We start from the raw sequence: 23,568 nt of genomic DNA on the forward strand, positions 1-23,568 counted from the left end.
AGTGAGGTTCTCCACTGGTGCCCAGAGATTTCTCTGGTCGTGTCCTGGTTGAGCCCCAGCTGCTCACTCAGTCCCCTCTGGGGCAGTGGAGGAGAGAATGGGAAGAGTGAAAGGGAGAAAGTGTGGGCCTGAATTGGAGTGCTGTGGGCTTGGAAGGGACCTCTGGGGGTCACCCAGCCCAGCCCCCTGCCAAAGCAGGGCACCCACAGCAGCTTGCCCAGCAGCACAGTGCCCAGGGGGGTTGGAAGCTCTCCACACAAGCAGACTCCACAACCTCTCTGGGCAGCCTGCTCCAGGCCTCCAGCACCCTCACACCAAACTACTTTCTCCTGCTGCTCACAGGGAACCTCCTGGGTGCCACTTTGTGCCCAGTGCCCCTTGTGCTGGCCCTGGGCACCACTGAGCAGAGGCTGGCCCCAGGCTCTTGCCCCCCACAGCTCTTTAGCTGTTGCTGAGCATTGCTCAGCTCTGCTCTGGGGCTGCTCTTCTGCAGGCTCTCAGCCCCAGGGCTCTCAGCCTTTGCTGCTCCCAGAGCTGCTCCAGGCCCCTCAGCAGCTTTGCAGCCTGCCCTGGGCTCTCTGCAGCAGTTCCCTGTCCCTCCTGAACTGGGGAGCCCAGAACTGGGCACAGTGCTCCAGCTGTGGCCACCTTGGGGCAGGGGGCAGGAGAAGCTCCCTTGCCCTGCTGCCCACACTCTTCTTCTTGGCCATGAGGGCACATTGCTGGCTCATGGTGAGTTGTTCCCCACCAGCACTTCCAGGTCCTTTGGCTTGGAGCTGCTTCCCAGCAGGTGCCTCCTCACCCACTCCAGGTGGGTTTGTTGACTCTGGGTGCAGGACTGGTGAGATGAAAGAGCTCAATAATGGCACTAAAGCAATGGCCAGAATTCTTCTTGGGCTTTAATGAAAACAACAGAGAGAGAGAGAGAGAGAGAGAACTAAACCCAAGAAAACCCAGAGCTGCATGTGAAGAGCACCAACTGACCCCTGCCCAGCCTGGCCACCTCTTCCCCCAGCCCCCTGTGCTGAGCAGGGTGTCCCATGGCCTCGATGCCCCTCTGGGCAGCTGGGCTCAGCTGTTCCAGCTGTGTGCCCTCCTAGCTTCTTGTGTGTGTCCCCCCCCCCAGCCTGCTTGCTGCTGGGCAGGTGAGGAGCAGAAGAGGCCTTGGCTCTGTGTGAGCTGCTCAGAACCAAGGCAGAGATCCCTGAGATGCCAGCACAGTGCCCAGCAGCAAGGCAGGCACAGCCCCATGACAGCCACTGGGCAGGACATCAACTCCACCCCAGCAGAGCCAGGGCAGATGAATCATCAAATCCCAGAACCAAGCAGGTTGGAAGAGAGCTCCAAGCTCAGCCAGCCCAACCTAGCACCCAGCCCTGCCCAACCAACCAGACCATGGCACTAAGTGCCCCAGCCAGGCTGGGCCAGCAGGGAGACACCAGGCAAAGAATTCCTCTGCTTGAGGCAAAGCCAAGCTGTGCTCAGCATGCTCTGGGCACAATCATGGCTGCTGCCTGAGTGCCTGGAAAGAAATCACAGCTTGCACTGGCTTGGAAGGGACCCCCCAAGGGCATCCTGCCCAACCCCCTGCAGGCAGCAGGGACCCCTCCAGCCAGAGCAGGCTGCACAGGCACACAGCAAGGCTCAGCTTCAATGGCTCCAGGGATGGGGCCTCAAGCACAGCCCTGGGCAGCCTGGGCCAGCCTCTGCCCACCCTCACTCTGCACAGCTTCCTCCTCAGCTCCAACCTACCTCTGCCCTGCTCCACTTCCAAACCATTGCCCTCAGCCTGTGCCCACAGCCCCTTCCCAGCCTGCCTGCAGGTCTCTTGCTGCTGCTCACTGTTAGTGTTCAGGGCAACTTCTAGAGCCACCCAACAGCTTCTAGGGACAACTTATAGATCCTAGACCCAACCAGAAGCTTCTAGAACCACCCAATGTCTTCTAGATCAACTCAACATCATCTAGAGCCAATCTTCACCCTCTAGAGCCAACCTGCAGCCTCTAGAGACAATCCACAGTCTCCAGAGCCACGCTACAGCCTCTAGAGCCAACCTGCAGCCTCCAGAACCACCTCATAGCCTCCAGAACCAACCTGCAGCCTCTAGAACCACCTCATAGCCTCTAGAGCCAACCTGCAGCCTCCAGAACCACCTCATAGCCTCTAGAACCAACCTGCAGCCTCCAGAACCACCTCATAGCCTCCAGAACCAACCTGCAGCCTCTAGAACCACCTCATAGCCTCTAGAACCAACCTGCAGCCTCCAGAACCACCTCATAGCCTCCAGAACCAACCTGCAGCCTCTAGAACCACCTCATAGCCTCTAGAACCAAACTGCAGCCTCCAGAACCACCTCATAGCCTCTAGAACCAACCTGCAGCCTCTGGAACCACCTCATAGCCTCTAGAGCCAACCTGCAGCCTCCAGAATCACCTCATAGCCTCTAGAACCAACCTGCAGCCTCTAGAGCCAACCTGCAGCCTCTAGAACCACCTCATAGCCTCTAGAGACAACCTGAAGCCTCTAGAGCCAATCCACAGTCTCTAGAGCAAATCTGCAGCCTCAAGAGCCAACCTACAGCCTCCAGAGCCAATCCACAGTCTCCAGAGCCACCTCATAGCCTCTAGAGCCAACCCACAGCCTCTAGATGCAACCCACAGTCTCCAGAGCCAACCTGCAGCTCCTGGAGCCAACTCACAGCAAGGCTCAGCTTGAATGGCTCCAGGAGTGGGGCCTCAAGCACAGCCCTGGGCAGCCTGTGCCAGCCTCTGCCCACCCTCACTCTGCACAGCTTCCTCCTCAGCTCCAACCCAACTCTGCCCTGCTCCACTTCCAAACCATTGCTCCCTTCCAGAGTCCTTGCAGTGGGGCAGTAAAGGCCTCCCCCCTCCACGGGTGGGACATTGCCTCACTTACACACAGGGCAAGGGGAGGAGGTGCTGAGAACTGCTCCACTCTGAGCCCACTGCCAGCACGACCTGCCCACAGACCCCGGGGCTTAGGGGAGGGGAGTGGGGCAGAGGCCTTGGGCTGGCACTGGGGCACAGGTGGCAGGAGCAGCTGGCAGGGAGCACTTTGCTCTCCATCTGTTCACAGTCAAGAAACGGTAAGCAAAGAGATTTGTCAACCACCACAATCCCCAAACCCACTTTAGCAGCTGATAGAAGGGGGAAGCAAAGTGCAAGCTCCAGGAGCAAAGCTGCCCTTGGCACGGGAAGGAGAGGAGAGGTGCCCACCACAGGCACCCACCCCCAGGGGCTGGCGAGGGTCAGTCCACCTGCATGGGCCAGTGCTCGATGAGCTCGTAGAGGCTGAAGGAGTCGGAGAGCTGCAGGCTGATGGTGTCGCTGTCCAGGGAGGAGACCCCTTCCTGCTGCACCTTCTCGAACAGGTACTGGCAGAGCTTGGGCACCAGCTGCGGCAGCAAGCCCCCAGCGTCAGGGCAGCTGCCCGCCTGGGTGCTGTGCTCTGCACGCCCCTGGCCCTCTGCACTGGGGGAAGGAGAGGTGCAGGGCAGCTCCCCCAGGCCCTCAGCCTGCCCCTGCCTGGGCAGCTGCCTCCCACCCCTCAAAAGGTGCCACCTGCCTAGCGAGGCTGTCCCTGGACCCCGAGGGTTCCCTCCTCAGGAATCTGCCCCCCTCTACTTCTCCTGCTCCCTAAGGGTCTTCCTCCCCTGCCCCCCAGCTGCTCTCCCCACCCCTGAGGATTCCACTCCGTGGGCATCAGCTTTCCCACCTCCCTGGTCCCCGTGGGCAGCCCTCCCCTGCCACTCACTTCCCCATCTCTCCCAGGCCACAAGGAACCCTCTGCTTGGGCACCCAGCACCTCCCAGCCCCTCAGGCCTCCCTTTCTTGGGCACTCAGACCATGCACATCCAATGTCCCCTGGACACTGTGGGGGCCCCCTCCTTGGACTCAGAGGGTCTCCCTCCTTGGACTTCCAGCCCCTGAGAGACCTCATCAGGCACCAGACCTCCATCTCCCATAGACCCCCCAGGCTCCCCTCCTCAGGCACCCAGATCCCCATCACACCCTCAGGATGCCTCTCCTTGGGCTCTCAGGCCACCAAAGGTCTCTCCTCAGGCACCCAGATCCCCATCACACCCTGAGGATGCCTCTCCTTGGGCTCTCAGGCCACCAAAGGTCTCTCCTCAGGCACCCAGATCCCCATCACACCCTGAGGATCCCTCTCCTTGGGCTCTCAGGCCACCAAAGGTCTCTCCTCAGGCACCCAGATCCCCATCACACCCTCAGGATGCCTCTCCTTGGGCTCTCAGGCCACCAAAGGTCTCTCCTCAGGCACCCAGATCCCCATCACACCCTGAGGATGCATCTCCTCAGGCACCCAGACACTCACCTCCCCTGGTCCCTGAGGCTCCTCCTCCAAGACCTGGAGGAATCCTTTCCCTCGGACCCCAGGGGTCTTTCTCTCCTCAGGCACCCAGGGCCCCCACCTCCCCTGGCCCCTCCAAGAGCCTCCCCATCCCTGAGCAGCAGAGGGTGGCTGTTGGCCCCAGCACCTTGACCAGGATGAGCTTGGACTCCTTGCTCTTGTCCTTGGAGAAGCACTGCCCAAAGCAGAAGTAGATGGTGAAGTCGGGGGACTGCCTCCTCTGCCTGCTGTAGAAGGCGTTCAGCTCTGCCAGGGGCAGACACAGAGTGCCCTGGGGTGAGCCTGGGGCGCCCAGAGGGGCTGGCAGCATTCAGCTGCCCACCGCAGCCTGAAGCAGGCTGACAGCAGCCCCCAGAGGCAGCCGGGGGGAGGGGAGTGGGGAAAGGGAGGGGGAAAAGGAAAGGGGAAGGGGAGAGGGGAAAGGGAGAGGGAAGAGAAGAGGGGAGAGAGAGGGGAGAGTGAAGAGAAGAGTGGAGAGGGAAGAGAAGAGGGGAGAGGGAAGAGAGAGGAAGGAAGAGGAGGGGAAGGGAAGAAAGGGGAGAGGAGGGGAGAGAAGGGGAGGGGAGAAGAGAGAAGGGGAAGGGAGGGGAGAGGGCCAAGGAGGGGTGGGCAAGGGAAGGGGAGAGCAGGGAAGGGGAAGGGAGGGGAGAGAGAGGGGAGGGGAGGGGAGGGAAGCAGAGAGGAGGGGAAAGAGAGAGGAGGGGAAAGAGAGGGGAGGGGAAGGGGAGGAAAGGGAAGGGAAGGGGAGGAGAGGAAAGGAGAGGAAAGGGAAGGGAAGAGAGGGAAGGGGAGGAAAGGGGAGGAAAGAGAAGGGAAGAGAGGGGATAAAAGGGGAGGGGAAGGGAAGGGAAGGGGAGGGGAGGGGAAGGGGAGGGGAGGGGAGGGGAGGGGAGGGGAGGGGAGGGGAAGGGGAGGGGAGGGGAAGGGAAGGGAAGGGAAGGGAAGGGAAGGGAAGGGAAGGGAAGGGAAGGGAAGGGAAGGGAAGGGAAGGGAAGGGAAGGGAAGGGAAGGGAAGGGAAGGGAAGGGAAGGGAAGGGAAGGGAAGGGAAGGGAAGGGAAGGGAAGGGAAGGGGAGGGGAGGGGAGGGGAGGGGAGGGGAGGGGAGGGGAGGGGAGGGGAGGGGAGGGGAGGGGAGGGGAGGGGAGGGGAGGGGAGGGGAGGGGAGGGGAGGGGAGGGGAGGGGAGGGGAGGGGAGGGGAGGGGAGGGGAGGGGAGGGGAGGGGAGGGGAGGGGAGGGGAGGGGAGGGGAGGGGAGGGGAGGGGAGGGGAGGGGAGGGGAGGGGAGGGAAGGGTCGCACCGGCGCGGAACTGGTTGAAGTCGAAGACGGGTGTCTCCTGGTCGCGCTGCAGCACGTTGAGCGGCGGCTCCTGGCGCCCCTCCAGCTGCCGGGACAGCGCCCAGAAGACCTTGCATCGCTTGAGGCGGGTGGCGAAGATGCGCTGCGCCCTCTGCTCCAGCTGCAGCCCGGCCGCCAGCAGCAGCTCCTCGGTGAACTGCCGCTGCTTGCGGTCGGGCAGCTCGGCGGGGCTGGGGAACACGACCCGCTGCCCGGGCCGCAGTGCCAGCGCGGGGTCCAGCAGCTGGTAAGCCAGCAGGCACTGCGTGCCCCGCACCTCCTCCCGCAGGATCTCCCTCCCCCGGTAGAAGATGGTGATGTCCAGGACCAGGATGGGACCTGCGCCGAACAGCCACGGGCAGATGGGTTCCTGCCCTCTCCTCCCCAGCCTAAAGCTGAGCACCCCTCCAAAACGGCCCCCTCCTCCCCAGCCTAAAGCTCAGCATCCCCCCAAAACGGCCCCCTCCTCCCCAGCCTAAAGCTGAGCACCCCCCCCAAAACGGCCCCCCTCCTCCCCAGCCTAAAGCTCAGCATCCCCCAAAACGGCCCCCTCCTCCCCAGCCTAAAGCTGAGCACCCCCCCAAAACGGCCCCCTCCTCCCCAGCCTAAAGCTCAGCATCCCCCAAAACGGCCCCCTCCTCCCCAGCCTAAAGCTGAGCACCCCCCCAAAACGGCCCCCTCCTCCCCAGCCTAAAGCTGAGCACCCCCCCGAAACGGCCCCCTCCTCCCCAGCCTAAAGCTGAGCATCCCCCCAAAACGGCCCCCTCCTCCCCAGCCTAAAGCTGAGCATCCCCCCAAAACGGCCCCCTCCTCCCCAGCCTAAAGCTGAGCACCCCCCTGAAACAACACCCCCCTCACATCCCCCCCCCCAGAGTTAATGATCACAGAACCACAGGCACAGGCAGGTTGGCAGAGCCCCTCAGGATCACCAAGTCCAACCTAGAACCCTAATGCTACAAGCTTCACCTTAAACTCCCCCAGCTCCCTCAGTGCTCCCCCCCCCAGCCCTCATCTCCAGACCCTTCCCCAGCTTTGTTGCTCTTTCTAGACCTGCTCCAGCCTCTCCATGTCCTTCTTGGAGTGAGGGGCTCAAAAGGCTGAGCTCCAGCACCTGCCTGTGGACCCAAAGGTGCCCTTCCCAGAACCAGAGTCACAGACACAGGCAGGTTGGCAGAGCCCCTCAGGATCACCAAGGCCAGCCTAGAGCCCTGCTCTACACCATCTCCCCAAGCACCGCATCCAAAGGACCCTTAAACACACCCAGGCTGGGTGACTCCACCACCTCCCTGGGCAGCTCACTCCAGTGCCTGACCACTCTCTCCATGAAAAACTTCTTCCTAACGTCCAACCAAAAGCTCCCCAGCCTCAGCCTGAGGCCATCCCCCCTTGTTCTGTCTGCTGGTGACAATGATCATAGAATCATAGAACCAGGCAGGTTGGAAGAGAGCTCCAAGCTCAGCCAGCCCAACCTAGCACCCAGCCCTGCCCAACCAACCAGACAGCAGAGCCCAACCCCACCTGGCTACAGCCTCCCTGCAGGCAGCTGCAGGCAGCAATGAGCTCTGCCCTGAGCCTCCTCTGCTGCAGGCTGCACCCCCCCAGCTCTCTCAGCCTCTCCTCACACCACTCTCACCTGTCTTATCCTCTGGTGCTGGTGGTGGCACAGGGTCAGCAGAGGGCACAAAGAGGATGGTCCCCTCTGAGGGAGGCACAGGGACCATGACCTCTGGCGGGTGGCACGGCAGTGGCACGGCCCCTGGCACTAAAGATGGGCAGTGTTGGCAGCACGATTTGGGTAGGGGGTGCACAAGGCAGTACCCTGGCCTTTTCCCACCCTGTCATGGCATGGCCAGGGCTGGGTCCTGCCCTGCAGCACCCACCTTGGTCCTCCCTCAGCAGCACGGGGTCCAGGGGTGCATAGGCGCCCAGCAGGGGTTGATCCACCATGGGCACCCACTCGGCCAGGTTGCTGTTTTGGCTGGGGTCTGGGTCAGGCTGGAGCAAGAGGTCCTGGTGGGCAATGTCCCCTGCAGAGAAAGCACTGATGGGAAGGGGCTGGGGGTCACAAAATCCCAGAACCCCAGCCTGGTGTGGGCTGGAAGGGACCTCTGGGGGTCACCCAACCCAGCCCCCTGCCAAAGCAGGGCACCCACAGCAGCTTGCCCAGCAGCACAGTGCCATGGGGGGGTTGGAAGCTCTCCACACAAGCAGACTCCACAACCTCTCTGGGCAGTCTGCTCCAGGCCTCCAGCACCCTCACACCAAACTACTTTCTCCTGCTGCTCACAGGGAACCTCCTGGGTGCCACTTTGTGCCCAGTGCCCCTTGTGCTGTCCCTGGGCACCACTGAGCAGAGGCTGGCCCCAGGCTCTTGCCCCCCACAGCTCCTTTAGCTCTTGCTGAGCATTGCTCAGCTGCCCTCTGGGGCTGCTCTTCTGCAGGCTCTCAGCCCCAGGGCTCTCAGCCTTTGCTCCTCCCAGAGCTGCTCCAGGCCCCTCAGCAGCTTTGCAGCCTCCCCTGCACTCCCTCCAGCAGTTCCCTGTCTCTTGAAGTGGGGAGCACACAACTGGACACAGTGCTCCAGATGTGGCCTCACCAGGGCCAAATAGAGGGGGAGGAGAACCTCCCTTGCCCTACTGCCCACACTCTTCTTCATGCCCTCCAGGACCCCATTGGCCTTCTTGGCCATGAGGGCACATTGCTGGCTCATGGTGAGTTGTTCCCCACCAGCACTTCCAGGTCCTTCTGCTTGGAGCTGCTCTCCAGCAGGTGCCCCCTCCCCTGCCCTGGTGCAGGAGGTTGTTCCTCCCCAGGTGCAGGACACTTTCCCTTGCTGAACTCAGCCTGCACTCACCCTGCAGCCCAGAGCTGCTCTCACCTGCCCAGGGTGGCTCCAGGGCTCCAGGGTCACGGGGGGAGATGGCACAGTGCTGCATTACCCACTGCAGGGTCTCCAGCCTCTCCTGCAGCACAGGCTGTGGGGGGTCAGCGCTGCCTGGGAGGGGCACAGTCAGGGGCAGGTCTCACAACCCCCAGACCAGCCCCACGGGGGGTTACTGGGGTGCCCTACCATACAGAAATGGTCGGGGGAGCAGCACCTACCTGGGGGGGGGGCAGTTTCTGGGGTCCCATCTCGGAGGTGGCAGTCCAGCTGTGAAGGGAAAGGGCTGAAGTCTGACTGCTGGGAGCTGGGGTGGGCACTCAGCTGCCCTCTGCCCTGCGTTTCAGCTGGCTGCTGGGCTCCAGCTCAGGAGCACCCCTAGGACGTGGGGGTGCAAGTTCTAAGCAGCAGGAGTGGGATCTCCACCTTGCCCACCCCTGTTTGTTACCTGTGCCTGCTGGGCCAGCACAGGGGCAGGGCTGGTAAAACCTCCCTCCTCGCCATGCCCTGAGGCAGCTGGAAGGAGAGCAGAGTGAGCAGGGCACCCTGAGCCCCAACCCCCATCCCCAGCACAGACATCCCCCCCCTGCCACCACCACCGGGGGCCAGGCTCACCTGAGGAGACAGCAAAGACCTTGTGGGGGTCGTCAGCACACCTGGAGTTGTCCTCCAGCTTCTGGAACATGCCCGTGCTCCGCAGGGCACAGCGGAAGTTGGTCTTCCACTTGGCAGGGTCCTCGGGGCAGCCCTCGTAGTGCCCACTCACCACTGCCCAGGCCTGGGGGGCACAGCGAGGGGCCGAGCTTGGGCACCTCGGCTCTGCGAGCTGCTCCCCCCTGCCCTCCCCGCTTCACACAGCCCACCCGGCCCGAGGGGCACAAAGCTGCTGCTGCTGCTGCTGCTGCTGCTGCTGCTGCTGCTGCTGCTGCTGCTGCTGCTGCTGCTGCTGCTGCTGCTGCTGCTGCTGCTCTCCTCTCACCCTGCTGGCTCTGAACGCCCGCAGCTTGCTGCTGCTCCCCTCCACCCGAGCCGGCCCAGCCAGCTCGCAGCATCGATCGGGCTGCAGAGACCTTTGAGATCACCCAGCCCAGCCTAGCGCCTGGCACCTAAGGCACTGACCCATGGCACCAAGTGCCCCAGCCAGCCTCGGCTTCAGCACCTCCTGCCACAGCCACTCCACCACCTCCCTGGGCAGCCCATTCCAATGCCAATCACTCTCTCTGCCAACAACTTCCTAACAACATCCAGCCTGGACCTGCCCTGGCACAGCTTCAGGCTGTGTCCCCTTCTTCTGCTGCTGGCTGCCTGGCAGCAGAGCCCAACCCCACCTGGCTACAGCCTCCCTGCAGGGCTCTGCCCTGAGCCTCCTCTGCTGCAGGCTGCACCCCCCCAGCTCCCTCAGCCTCTCCTCACAGGGCTCTACTCCAGGCCCCTCCCCAACCTCAGCACAGCCACTGGGGCCACCTCCATCCCAGTCACCACCAGTGCCCCTCCTGCCTATGCCACCCACCCTGGCACCCTCAGCTCACCACTCAGCCCCAGTGTCACCCTCTCTGAAGAGCTCAGCAGCTCAGCCTGGTGCCCTCAGCACAGCCACTGGGGCCACCTCCATCCCTGTCACCACCGGTGCCCTTCCTGCCCGTCCCACCCACCCTGGCACTCTCAGCCCCGGTGCCACCCTCTCTGAAGAGCTCAGCAGCTCAGCCTGGTGCCCTCTCCCCCCAGCCCACCTTGAAGACCTCCAGGTCGCTGCTGGTGACATCCTTCCTGGCGTTGTGCTTCCAGGGGACGCGGAAGCGGCTGCGGCTGGCATCGACCCAGCGCAGCCCTGGGTACTTCTGGCTGTCGATGGCAGCCAACAGCCAGGGTCCGAAGCGCAGCTTCTGAGCCTCTCTGCGGGCACAGTGTCACTGCTGGGGGTGGGGTGGTGACCGAGGTCACCCGGGGGGACAGTGTCCCGGGGAGGAGTTGGTGGGGTGGGGATGTGGGGGTGCTGCTTACCCCTGGCTCGGCGGCGCGGCCATGGTGCGCTGGCCCTGGCAGTGCCACTCTCTGCTGGAGCCTTTTTATCCACCACTGCCACCAGCGCCTGGCTTCCTGGAAGTCACGTGAACCCCCCCGAAAGTGAAAGTGTCCCCTGTGGCCCCACCCGCGACACGAGGAGAGTCCCTGGCACCCGCGCCCGCAGGTGCCGGCAGTGCTCCCCGCGGGGATGCTGCGGCTTCAGCCTGCTCCCACTCACGGAGCGGGGATGCTGGGGTGGGGGGGCCTGTGCCACCCCCTCCCCGGAGTAACAGTAACTAAGGACCTAAGCCCCAGCGTGGCCCTGTCCTGAACCCTCGGGGGTCAGAGCCTGAGCTAGGGGACCAGAAACCTCGGACCCTCTGCTGGGGGTGAGGTGGCTGCAGAGCTGGTGCCACCCCGAAAGTGAGAGCTGTGGGGTGGCTGCAGGGCTGGTGCCACCCCGAAAGTGAGAGCTGTGGGGTGGCTGCAGGGCTGATGTCACCCCAAAAGTGATGGGTGTGAGGTGGCAGCAGGGCTGATGGCACCCCAAAAGTGATGGGTGTGAGGTGGCAGCAGGGCTGATGGCACCCCAAAAGTGATGGGTGTGAGGTGGCAGCAGGGCTGATGTCACCCCAAAAGCCATGGGAGTGAGGTGGCTGCAGGGCTGGTGTCACCCCAAAAGTGATGGGTGCGAGGTGGCTGCAGGGCTGATGTCACCCCTACAGTGATGGGGGTGGTGTTGCTGTTGGGCTGGTGTCACCCCAAAAGCCATGGGAGTGAGGTGGCTGCAGGGCTGGGTGGTTGCAGGGTTGTTGGGGACCCCAAAGTGCTGCAGGGCTGCTCCCCCAAGCTGCAAGAGGGCAGTGGGCAGGGGGGGCAGCCCAGAAGGCAGCTACCCCTAGGCCTGCCTGGAGCACTCTGGTGGCACAGCCCTGGCATGCAGGGCTGGGAACTCCCCTGCCCTGCTGGTGACTTCTTCTGCCCCTGCTCCTTTCACCCCTTGGTTGCCATGCCAGGGTCTGCTCTAGGAAGAAAGGCAAATGCCAGGAGGGCAGCAGGGACTGCCCACGCTTCCCGATACCAGGAGCTGGTTCTCCTGGCACTCCCTTTTCCTGTAACAACTGGCTGCTGCCATGGGCTTGGCCCTGCCTCTGCTCCCGGCTCCCTGGGTGGCACATCCAGAGCAAGGTGGTGGAGCACTCCGTGGCCTTGGCTGGAGAGGAGGGGGGTTGGGAGCTGCTGGCACACAGGCTCTGTGCCTCGATGGACCCCAGGCACGGCTTGGATGCTGCATGGGCAGCACAAGCAGCTGCAGCATGGTGGCACCGCAGCTTTGTGCCAAACAAGAGGAGGGACTGGAAAGAGGAAGTTCAAACCCAGCGTTGGGCATCAGACCCCTCGAGCGGGTCAGGGTCAGTGCCACCCTTGCTGGATGAAGCCAGGGGGGGGATACCCCTCAGCTGTGCCAGGCCCTGAAGGCAAGGGAGGGCGAGGTGGAGCAGGGTGGCAGAGAGATGGAGGTGGAGCAGGCAGAGGTGGAGCAGGGTGGCAGTGGCCAGTGTGTGGTGGCAGCACATCCCCACCCTGGTTCCCCAGAAAGGGGAAGCAGTGCCCAGCCAGGGCTACAGCTGGTTTCCAGGAACATGGGTCCTGGAGAGAGCTGCCCAGCAGTCACCCTGTGCCATGGGGCAGCGGGGGAGGGGGAGTTCTGCATGAGCTTGAAGGGCACTGAGTGAAGCACTGGAGCTGTGTGTGGCACCTGTGGCCCTCCCTGCTCTTCTGAGAGCCCAGCTGGGCTCTCTGGGCAGCAGCAAACCAACCCCAACCCACCCCCCGAGAGCAGCAGGAGGCTCTCAGCTCTGTCACCCACAGAGGAGCCCAGAGGTGGGCATTGGCACACATCCTGTGTGCCACCACTGCAGCCCCCCTGGGGTAACACAGCCTTCCCTCTCTGCTTCCCCCTCTCCAGGAACCTTAGCAGCAGGCCAAAGTGAAGAGGAGGGAGGGATGAAAAGCTGAGCTCAACCAGTTTTAATTTCAACACCAAAGTGGGGCTGGATCTGCACCCAGTGGAATAAATAACCAGGGGAGGGGAGGGGAAGAAGGTCAGGCTGGGTTGGTGGACCTCACACCTCAGATCCTTGCAGCTAGGATGCCCAGGAGGGCACTGGAGGATCCTTGCAGCCAGGATGAATCACACAGCCCAGGAGAGCACGGAAGAAGGGAGGTCCCCTGAGACCTGCTGGTGGGGGTTGAGCTTGTCCCTTGCCCCCACCACCTCACCCTGAGCAGGAGGAGGTTTGGTGATGCAAAGGACTTGACCCCACAACCACACACTCTCCTTGCTGAGGGCATGGGCAACCTCCTCCTCTTCCTCCTTCCCCCCACCCCAGCCCAGCTGCTTTCCAACAGGCCCAAGAGCAATGGACAAGGAGAACCCTGCTTGTCACCAGGTGTCTCCAGCCTGGCTCCCTGAGGGCTGAGCACCACAGCAAGGGAGCTTGAGCCTCCTTCATGCACCTGGGGCAAGGTTAGGGGTGAGGGGGGGGAGGGGTAAAAAAATAACTCCACCCCACAAGTAATAAGGATTTCATCAGCTAAGTCTGTCCCTGCAGCCACCACTTTGTCACCTCAGGCTGTGCAGGCTTGAAGGAATGTTCAGTGGTTTCTTCTTGTCTGGTTTTCTTTTCCTCTCCTCCTCAAAACCCTCTGCATTAAAAAAACAACCAACCCCAAAAGAACAAAACAGCAACACCACAAAGAAGCAAAACAAACCACCCCAAACCTCCCACCAACACAACCCCCAAAAAGCCCCAAACCAAAAGCAGTTTGATCCCAAGTTTCTCTCCCTCCTGCAGCCAAGCAGAGAAGCAGCTTTGGCCTCCTGGTGTGATCCCACAGTGGCTGTTCCCTTAAGGGAGCAGAGGTCTCAGCTCTGCCCCTCTGCCTCTGGCACCTCCCTTTGCCTTAGAACTGAAGCCAGCGGCGGCCACCCCCCGGCGCTGCCTCCGATGGCCACGGGGAGCAGCTCGGCACAAGCTGGGTTCAAGGCAGAAGGGAGGGGGAGCAGGCGACCAGGCTAAGGGCCATGCTGCAGCCAGCATCTCCCTCCCTGCTGCACCTCCAGCAGCCAGGAGATGACTCCTGCTGAGCAGGTCACCCCCGTGGAGGAGATGACTCCCTTTGAGGAGGTCACCCCCGTGGAGGAGATGATCCCATGGAGGAGATGACCACATTGAGATGATCCTCTCTGAGATGACCCCCATCGAGGAGATAACTCATGTGGAGGATCCTTTGAGGAGGTGACCCCATGGAGGAGATGACCCCCATGGAGGAGATGACCCCCATGGAGGATCCTTTGAGGAGGTGACCCCATTGAGGAGATGACCTCCATGGAGGAGATGACCCCATTGAGAAGATGATTTCCTCTGAGGAGATGATCCCCATGGAGAAGGTGATCCCCATGGAGGAGATGATCCCCTCTGAGGAGGTGACCCCTGCTGAGGAGATGACTCCCTTTGAGATGCCTCCCTCTGGGCAGTCCACACTCTTGACCCAGAGCCAGCAGCAGCAAGGAGGGGACCGAGGGGACACAGCTGCTCTCTCCAGCTCCCCCTTGGACACCTGCAGCTCCAAGAAGGAAGAGGAGGACTGGGATGGAGAGGAGGGTTCAGGTTCTTCCTTTTCCATCCTTCTTCTTGCCCAAGGCTGGGAGGAGACTTCTGGGTGTGCAAACCCAGGCTGTGCTTGGCGGTGTCCTTAAGGATGACAACTTAAACCCCACCAAAACAAAAAGGAAGGGCAAAAAACCCCAAACCACCAACACCAAACAACAACAACAGAGAGCTAGGAAGGGTTGGAATTGTCCACGGAAGGAGGGCAGAGAGCAGGCTCCGGAGCCGGGCAGGAAAGGGACTCTCCTCCTCCTCCTCCTCCTCCTCCTCCTCCCCTCCTTTTGCTGCTCTTGGAGGCCACTTCGCTTCGGCGCTCCCCTCCCCGGAGCCTTTGTGTGCCGTGGCTCTGGCAGCGCTGGCAGGGCTGCGGGGCAGGGCGGGGTGCGAGCAGCGCTGCGGAGGCAGGAGGCAGAGGCGGGGGGCGGCGTGCGGGGCTAGGCGCGGCGCTGGGGCAGCAGGTCCAGCAGCAGCTCGGCGATGCCGAGGAAGTAGACGACCTGGGCGATGCCGAAGAGCGGGGCGATGACCAGCGCCCGGCAGTAGGCTCCCTTCAGGAAGGCCGTGGGGCCCTCCCTCTGCCAGATCTTCCTGCGGGCAGACACGCAGCGGGCAGGGGCTCAGGCACCCGCACCCAACCCGGCCCCCGCCGGCCCCCGCAGGTGGAGCTGCGCCCAGCGCTGCTGGACCCCAGGCAGTGCGATGGGACCCCAGGCAGTGGCGATGGGACCCCAGGCAGTGGCGATGGGACCCCAGGCAGTGGCGATGGGACCCCATGGAGTGCTGATGGGACCTCAGGCAGTGCTGATGGGACCTCAGGCAGTGCTGATGGGACCCCAGGCAGTGCTGATGGGACCCCAGGCTGGAGAGGGACTGTTCAGAAGGGGCTGTGGGGACAGGCTGAGGGCAATGGTTTGGAAGTGGAGCAGGGCAGAGGTAGGTTGGAGCTGAGGAGGAAGCTGTGCAGAGTGAGGGTGGGCAGAGGCTGGCCCAGGCTGCCCAGGGCTGTGCTTGAGGCCCCATCCCTGGAGACATTCAAGCTGAGCCTTGCTGTGTGCCTGTGCAGCCTGCTCTGGCTGGAGGGGTCCTTGCTGCCTGCAGGGGGGTTGGGCAGGATGCTCTTGGGGGGTCCCTTCCAAGCCACTGCAGTCTGTGAAGCTGTGAGTGTGAAGTTGTGGCTGCTTCAGAAGGAGACTTACTTGGTGCAGTCCAGGATTCCTGAGTAGGTGTCCTCGTTCACACCTCTCTGCAAGGACTGCAAACGTGTTTTGACCACTGGAAAGAGATGAGAGAGCTGGTGGCAAGCACTGGGAACGCTGCAGGTTCTTTGGTAGGCAAGAGCCACCCTAAGAGCAACAGCTCTGAAACATGAGGTTCATAGAATCACAGAACGGGTTGGAAGGGACCTTAAAGCTTCAACCCCGTGCCATGGGCAGAGACACCTCCCACCAGCACAGGTTGCTCAAGGCCTCATCCATCCTGGCCTGGAATACCACCAGGGAGGGGACATCCAGCAGACCACCAAAACCACAAGGATTTTTGTGTCTTTAGCAGCAAAGCCAGAGAGAACAAACCCAGTCCTTTACAAAAGGGTAAGGAGCCCAACCCCTGCCCTCAGAACTCACCGTCGCAGGGGTTGACAGCCACTGCCGCTGTGCTGCCTGCCACGCAGCCCGAGAGGAAGGAGACGTAGAAGGGAGCCTTGGTGTTGGGGTCCTTCTGGCCCAGCTTGTTTAGGTTTGCAAAGAGTGGGAAGTAAACAATGGAGAATGGAACATCCCTGTGGGGGGCAGGAGGAGAGGAGAGCCAGGATGAGTTAAATCAGAGCGGGACAAGAGCAGAACAGCAGAGGAAGGGCTGCGAGCATCCCAGCCGAAAGCACAGCCTGGGCAGGCAGGATGCAGTCAGGAGCTGAAAACTCAGCAAGGGCATAACTGATGGCACCGAGACCCTCAGGCCCAGCTGCAGCCAACAGCCTCCCCCTGCTCTTTCAGCCCAGCACACTCAGAGGTGGTTGGTTAGAAAAGGTTCAGAGCCTGCCCTCGTCCCACTGCCAAAGAGAGAGGAGAGCTGCTCTGAAAGCCCAGGCTGAGCGTCAGAGCGGGCACCAGTCCTTGCACCCAGCTGCTTCCTGCCCTGCAGGCTCAGCCTGGCAGCTCTGCTTTGCCCACAAGCACTCCTCTACACCGTGGCAACATGGAAGCAGAGGAGAGCCAAAGCCCTTGCCCAGAGAGCGGCAGAATCCGAGCTCCCAGGGCGAAGGCTGCAGCCCCCTTCCTGTCCTTGCCCTTCCCAACCGACCCGACACCGCCCCCCCGCGAACGGCAGGCTCAGCTGCCAGCTGCAGCCAGCGGTGCCCAGCCCATGCCAGCCTACCTCAGCAGCGTGGCCCCCAGGCCCTTGTAGAGGCCGGCGATGCCCTTGCTGCGCAGCAGCTCCCTGGTCAGCTGCGTGGCCGTGGGGCGGCTCTCCACCGCCGGCTCCGCCGCGCCTGCCGCCGCCGCCGAGGAGGAGGAGGAGGAGGAGGAGGGGGAGAGCTGCGCCTGTGCTGCCATCAGCTTCTTCTGGGCCGCTGGGGAGGAGCAGATGGTCTGTTGGTGCTCGACAGCAACCCTCTTGCCACCCGAAGCCACAGGACAAGGAAGAGGGAGAACTCCAGGGGGCACCGAAAAGTGCAGATGGACCCCTGCAAAGTTTTGCTCCACCTCTGCTCATCTCCCTCAGCCTGGGACATCTCAGCTCTGCTCATCTCCCTCAGCCTGGGACATCTCAGCTCTGCTCATCTCCCTCAGCCTGGGACATCTCAGCTCTGCTCATCTCCCTCAGCCTGGGACATCTCAGCTCTGCTCATCTCCCTCAGCCTGGGACATCTCAGCTCTGCTCATCTCCCTCAGCCTGGGACATCTCAGCTCTGCTCATCTCCCTCAGCCTGGGACATCTCAGCTCTGCTCATCTCCCTCAGCCTGGGACATCTCAGCTCTGCTCATCTCCCTCAGCCTGGGACATCTCAGCTCTGCTCATCTCCCTCAGCCTGGGACATCTCAGCTCTGCTCATCTCCCTCAGCCTGGGACATCTCAGCTCTGCTCATCTCCCTCAGCCTGGGACATCTCAGCTCTGCTCATCTCCCTCAGCCTGGGACATCTCAGCTCTGCTCATCTCCCTCAGCCTGGGACATCTCAGCTCTGCCCATCTCCCTCAGCCTGGGACATCTCAGCTCTGCTCATCTCCCTCAGCCTGGGACATCTCAGCTCTGCTCATCTCCCTCAGCCTGGGACATCTCAGCTCTGCCCATCTCCCTCAGCCTGAGACATCTCAGCTCTGCCCATCTCCCTCAGCCTGGGACATCTCAGCTCTGCCCATCTCCCTCAGCCTGAGACATCTCAGCTCTGCCCATCTCCCTCAGCCTGGGACATCTCAGCTCTGCTCATCTCCCTCAGCCTGAGACATCTCAGCTCTGCTCATCTCCCTCAGCCTGGGACATCTCAGCTCTGCTCATCTCCCTCAGCCTGAGACATCTCAGCTCTGCCCATCTCCCTCAGCCTGAGACATCTCAGCTCTGCCCATCTCCCTCAGCCTGGGACATCTCAGCTCTGCTCATCTCCCTCAGCCTGAGACATCTCAGCTCTGCTCATCTCCCTCAGCCTGGGACATCTCAGCTCTGCTCATCTCCCTCAGCCTGAGACATCTCAGCTCTGCTCATCTCCCTCAGCCTGAGACATCTCAGCTCTGCTCATCTCCCTCAGCCTGAGACATCTCAGCTCTGCTCATCTCCCTCAGCCTGAGACATCTCAGCTCTGCTCATCTCCCTCAGCCTGGGACATCTCAGCCCTGCCCAGTCTCCCACAGCATCCTCAGGAGAACCACCATGGTTTCTCTCAACCTGGTCTCTCCCAGCCTGGATTCTCCCAGCCTGGTTTTTCCCAACATGGTTTCTCTCAACCTGGTTTTCCCCAACCTGGTTTCTCCCAGCCTGGTTTCTCTCAGCCTCCTTTCTCCCCACCTGCTTTCTCTCAACCTGGTTTCTCCCAGCCTGGTTTCTCTCAGCCTCCTTTCTCCCCACCTGCTTTCTCTCAACCTGGTCTCTCCCAGCCTGGTTTTCCCCAACCTGGTCTCTCCCAGCCTGCTCCCTCTCAGCCTGCTCTCTCCCAGCCTTCCCAAGCTGCTGCACTTCTCCTCTTCCTCCAGAAGATGGAGAGCACATCAACCTGTCTGAGAGCAGGCTGACAGCAGCCAAAACCTCCTCTGAACCCTCAAACCAGGGCTTAATTCCTCCAAACATGTTAAAATAACACACACAAAGAGGATAAGGCCTGAGCTAAAAACAGCAGAGAGAGGGAAATGCAAAGCCCTGCTGTGACCCCGCGGCACCGAAGACATCCATGGGCACAGTGGCCCTTTGCCAGGGAGGGCACTAACCTGGCATCTCAAGGTGGCATGCAAGGCTTTTGGGGATGGAGGCCAAGCCCCAGGCTCACCTCGGGAAGGCAAAGAGATCAGAGAAGTGTTTGGGTTGGAATAGAACTCCAAAGGTCACCCAGTCCAACCAGAAGCCCAGCACCACCGTGCCCATCCAACCATGGGCACAGCTTGCTGGAACACCTCCAGCCATGGGCACTCCACCACCTCCCTGGGCAGCCTGTGCCAAGCCCTCACTACTCTGCCACCAAAGACATTTGTCCTCATCTGCAACCTAACCCTCCCCTGGCACAAGTTCAGGCCCTTTCCTCTCCTTCTATCACATGAGACAAGGGAGCAGTGCCCAACCCCCAGCTGACTGCAGCCTCCTTTCAGGGAGCTACAGAGAGCAATGAGCTCTGCCCTCAGCCTCCTCTTCTCCAGGCTGAACAACCCCAGACCTTTCCCCCAGTCTCTGTGCCAGACTCTGGTCCCTGTTCTCTCCAGGACCACCCCACAGGCTCCCACCCTCAGTTCCTAGCCCCAGCCTCTCCCAACCCCAGTGTCCTGAGAGCATTTTACTCTTTATTCCAGCCAGCACCACTGCTGCTTTTGCCAGGAGGAAAAAGAGGGAGTGAGGGCAGACAGGTCACTTGGGAAGGACACAGCCCTGTGGGAAGCTGTCAGGAAGCTGCTGCTCGGGGACAGAGACAGACAACAGACATCAGAAGATAGGAGGATGGAGGATGCAGCCCAGGAAGAGCAGTGGAGGATGCTAATCCCTTCCTGGGTGCACAGGAACCAGCAAGCTGTCAGAACTTGCAAGCTGCCCATGCAGTCTCTCCTGACTCTATCCATCCACCAGCAGCATTTCTGTTCCACCTGGCCAGCCTGTGGCCCTCAGCAAAAAAAACCCAGCCTCTTCTGGAAGCAGAAGGCTCTCTGCAAAGCTGGGCAAGCAAAGCAGTGTCCTCCTGCGGCCAAGAAGGCAAATTGGGTCCTGGAGGGCATGAGGAAGAGTGTGGGCAACTGGGTCCAGTTGTGTGCTCCCCAGTTCAGGAGGGACAGGGAACTGCTGGAGAGAGCCCAGGGGAAGCTGCAAAGCTGCTGAGGGGCCTGGAGCAGCTCTGGGAGGAGCAAAGGCTGAGAGCCCTGGGGCTGAGAGCCTGCAGAAGAGCAGCCCCAGAGCAGAGCTGAGCAATGCTCAGCAACAGCTAAAGGAGCTGTGGGGGGCAAGAGCCTGGGGCCAGCCTCTGCTCAGCGGTGCCCAGGGACAGCACAAGGGGCACTGGGCACAAAGTGGCACCCAGGAGGTTCCCTGTGAGCAGCAGGAGAAAGTAGTTTGGTGTGAGGCTGCTGGAGGCCTGGAGCAGGCTGCCCAGAGAGGTTGTGGAGTCTGCTTGTGTGGAGAGCTTCCAACCCCCCCTGGGCACTGTGCTGCTGGGCAAGCTGCTGTGGGTGCCCTGCTTTGGCAGGCTCTCCTTGTCAGTGATGCCCAGGGCCAGGCCAAAGTGCAGTGGGCACAAACTGGAAGTTCTATCTGAAGGTGAGGAGAGACTTCACTCCTGTGAGCTGTGCCTTGGGGCAGCAAGGGGAAGGAGAACATTTCTCTCTATTCCCTCCCTCCCTCCCTCCTGCTGTGCCTTGGAAGCTCAGCCCCAAGCCCCTTCCCCTGCCCACATACCAATTCTCCCTGCATCCTGCAACTGGATTTTGAGCATCTCCATGGGGGTGGTGACAATCACCTGGCAGGTGCCTGCCCCGCAGCCTGCCAGCATCTCCCGCAGCAGCGTCAGCTTCTTCCTGCCCAGGGAGGGAGACAAAGAGTCAGGCAAGGGAGGTGGCCTGCAGTGACAGCCCCATGACCAGCAGGACAAGGGAGGTTCTCCTGCCCCTGTGCTCGGCACTGCTCAGGCCACCCCTTGAGTGCTGTGTCCAGTTCTGGGCTCCTCCATTCAAGTGCGATGTTGCGATACTGGAGCGTGTCCACAGGAGGGCGCCAAAGCTGTGAGGGGCCTGGAGCAGAGCCCTGTGAGGAGAGGCTGAGGGAGCTGGGGGGGTGCAGCCTGCAGCAGAGGAGGCTCAGGGCAGAGCTCATTGCTGCCTGCAGCTGCCTGCAGGGAGGCTGTAGCCAGGTGGGGTTGGGCTCTGCTGCCAGGCAGCCAGCAGCAGAAGAAGGGGACACAGCCTGAAGCTGTGCCAGGGCAGGTCTAGGCTGGATGTTGTTAGGAAGTTGTTGTCAGAGAGAGTGATTGGCATTGGAATGGGCTGCCCAGGGAGGTGGTGGAGTGGCTGTGGCTGGAGGTGTTGCAGCCAAGCCTGGCTGGGGCACTTAGTGCCATGGTCTGGTTGGTTGGGCAGGGCTGGGTGCTAGGCTGGGCTGGCTGAGCTTGGAGCTCTCTTCCAACCTGCCTGGTTCTAAGAGTCTAAGACACAGCTCCACACAGGCACAGCAGCAACACAAACAGCCCCAAACTCACACTGCCAGATCATAGTATCATAGAATCAACACCTCCAGCCACGGCCACTCCACCACCTCCCTGGGCAGCCCATTCCAATGCCAATCACTCTCTCTGTGAAGAACTTCCTCCTAACCTCCTCAGCCCAGCCTCTCCCTGCTCCCAGCTTCCAAAAGCCAGCTCCTAGAGAGGCACCCAGCAGCCAGGCTGGGGGTGCCACAAGTCAAGCCTGGCCAGCTCTGGCTGTATCTGCTCCTCACAGACTCGTCCACTGACTTTGCCCATGGCAGTGGGGCTGGCACTAGATGATCTTCAAGGTCCCTTCCAACCCAACTCATCCTATGAGTGCCTTGAGCAACCTGTGCTGGTGAGAGCTGTCCCTGCCCATGGCAGGGAAGTTGGAACTTAACGATATCTAAGGTCCCTTCCAACCCAACCCATTCTGTGACTGTGACCTCCCAACACAAGGGAGGCTTCAGGTAAAGCTTTGCTGTGTCAGATAGCAAGGAGCAGCCCTGCAGGAAGGGGAGGGGAAGCTGCTCTGTAATCCTGCTGGCCCCATCCTCTCATCCTCTCCCCAGGGAGCACATGGGAGCAGGGGATTAGAGGCAGAGAGCTGCAGCAGAGATTAGCAGGGACTAAATATAGAGCTTTCCTAGGGGCTGAGGGGAGGGACACCCCCATGGGCTCCCCTGGCCAAACTCACAGGCTCACAGGATGTCAGAGGTTGGGAGGGACCCAAAGAGATCATTGAGTCCAACCCCCCTGCCAGAGCAGGACCACACAATCTAGCTCAGGGCACACAGGAACACATCCAGACAGGCCTGGAAAGGCTCCAGAGAAGGAGACTCCACAGCCTCTCTGGGCAGCCTGTGCCAGGGCTCTGGGACCCTTACAGGAAAGAAGTTCCCCCTTGTGTTGAGCTGGAGCCTCCTGTGCTGCAGCTTCCATCCACTGCTCCTTGTCCTATCCCAGGGAGCAGTGAGCAGAGCCTGTCCCCTCCCTCCTGAAACTCCTTTGTGGATCAAAAGCTTCACAGAACTCCCATGGAGCCACCCCAGTGGGCACAGCAGGCAGTGATGGGGGGTGCAGATCCAGAGGCACCCCTGGCACCGATGCCCGGAGGTGGCCAACTGATGCCTCTTAGGTGGCCCCGAAGCACAGTGCCAATCCCTGTGTGGCTCAGTCCAGTCAGCAGCAAGACTGCACAGCCACTCACCCAGCCAAGAGAGCAAGCAAGCCTGGCTGCCAGCCTTCCTTGGCAGCACAGCAGAGCATCTCTGACTGCAGCCAGAGCCCTGGAGTAGCCCTCTTGGCTTTCTCCCAGGCTGATCCTCAAGCACTGAGAAGATCCCCAAGCACTGAGAAGATCTCCAGGCACTGAGAAGATCCCCAAGCACTGAGAACCTCAAGGATCATCCAGCTCCAACCCCCCTGCCATAGGCAGGGACACCTCACACTAAAGCAGGTTGCCCACAGCCTCATCCAGCCTGGCCTTAAACACCTCAGGGATGAGGCTTCCACTGCCTCCCTGGGCAACCTGTGCCAGTGTTTCACCACCCTTATAGTGAAGAACTTCTTCCTGACATCTAATCTAAACCTCCCCTCACCCCTTCTATTCCTTCCCCTGGGAACTGCAGAAGCCCTCAGGTCAAAGTCATCCCAAGACAATGTTGGACCCTTGGTGCCTTTTCTCAAGCAGGACCAAGGGATGCCCCTCAGATCTGGCAGTCTCTTGGTGGTGCTTCTTTCCCTGGTGGCACAGCAAGGGGGTTTCCAGCACTCACACAGCTGACCCAGACCATCTGTCTTCCTAAGTGGGCACCTCGGGAGAGTTTTGTTTCCCCATGAAACAGGAAGCTGCAGCAGCAGGATGTCAGCATAGGCTTGAAATCAAAACAGGCAAAGAAGCAGAGTTTCCCTGCCTCGGGCTGTGAGAACACAACCTTCCTGCTCCAGAGGATCCCAGGCTGGCCTGGGCTGGAAGGGACCCTTCAAGTTCATCCAGTCCAGCCCCCTGCACTCAGCAGGGACATCTGCAGCCAGGGCAGGCTGCTCACAGCCTCACACACCCTGACTTGCAGTGGTGCCAGCCATGGGGCAGCTCCCACCTCTCTGGGCAGCCTGGGCCAGGCTCTGCCCAGCCTCAGGGTCAAACATTTCTGCCTTCTCTCCACTCTCAATCTCCCTCTTGCAGTTCAAACCATCCCCCTCAGCCTGGCACGACAGGCCCTGAGAAAAACTCTGTCCCCAGCTTTCTGCTGGGCCTTTGGAGCACTGCAAGGCCACCAGAAGGTCTCCTACAGCCTTCTCCTCTGCAGGCTGAACAGCCCTAACTCTCCAGCCTGGCCTCACAGCAGAGCCCTTCCAGCCCTGCCAGCACTGCAGGGAGGGTCTCAGCAGAGCACAGCAGCAGCAGGGCAGAATC

General features: G+C 61.4%; 2 protein-coding genes across 2 annotated transcripts in view; both read right to left on the bottom strand.

The window, feature by feature from the left end:
- Positions 1-881: 881 nt before the first annotated feature.
- IRF7 (interferon regulatory factor 7) lies at positions 882-12,537 on the bottom strand. The gene is made up of 11 exons (XM_064163120.1): positions 10,612-12,537; positions 10,341-10,503; positions 9,226-9,388; positions 9,059-9,126; positions 8,832-8,880; positions 8,608-8,724; positions 7,610-7,756; positions 7,363-7,491; positions 5,691-6,068; positions 4,520-4,638; positions 882-3,415 (listed from the first exon to the last, which is right to left on the bottom strand). Exons 1-11 carry the CDS (start codon positions 10,632-10,634, stop codon positions 3,269-3,271), a joined length of 1,503 nt encoding a protein of 500 aa, XP_064019190.1. The 5' UTR covers positions 10,635-12,537; the 3' UTR covers positions 882-3,268.
- Positions 12,538-12,630: 93 nt separating this feature from the next.
- The window catches only part of SLC25A22 (solute carrier family 25 member 22), a 46,547-nt gene continuing 35,609 nt past the window's right edge, over positions 12,631-23,568 (bottom strand). Inside the window, exons 6-10 of the mRNA XM_064163121.1 lie at positions 20,366-20,484; positions 16,662-16,857; positions 15,911-16,065; positions 15,485-15,560; positions 12,631-14,876 (exon numbers count right to left, since the gene is read on the bottom strand). Coding sequence (XP_064019191.1) covers positions 14,723-14,876; positions 15,485-15,560; positions 15,911-16,065; positions 16,662-16,857; positions 20,366-20,484 — 700 coding nt within the window. The 3' untranslated portion in view covers positions 12,631-14,722. The remainder of the gene's footprint in view (positions 14,877-15,484; positions 15,561-15,910; positions 16,066-16,661; positions 16,858-20,365; positions 20,485-23,568) is intronic.

This window comes from Pogoniulus pusillus, chromosome 24 (genome assembly GCF_015220805.1).
Source record: "Pogoniulus pusillus isolate bPogPus1 chromosome 24, bPogPus1.pri, whole genome shotgun sequence".
Lineage (NCBI taxonomy): Eukaryota > Metazoa > Chordata > Aves > Piciformes > Lybiidae > Pogoniulus > Pogoniulus pusillus.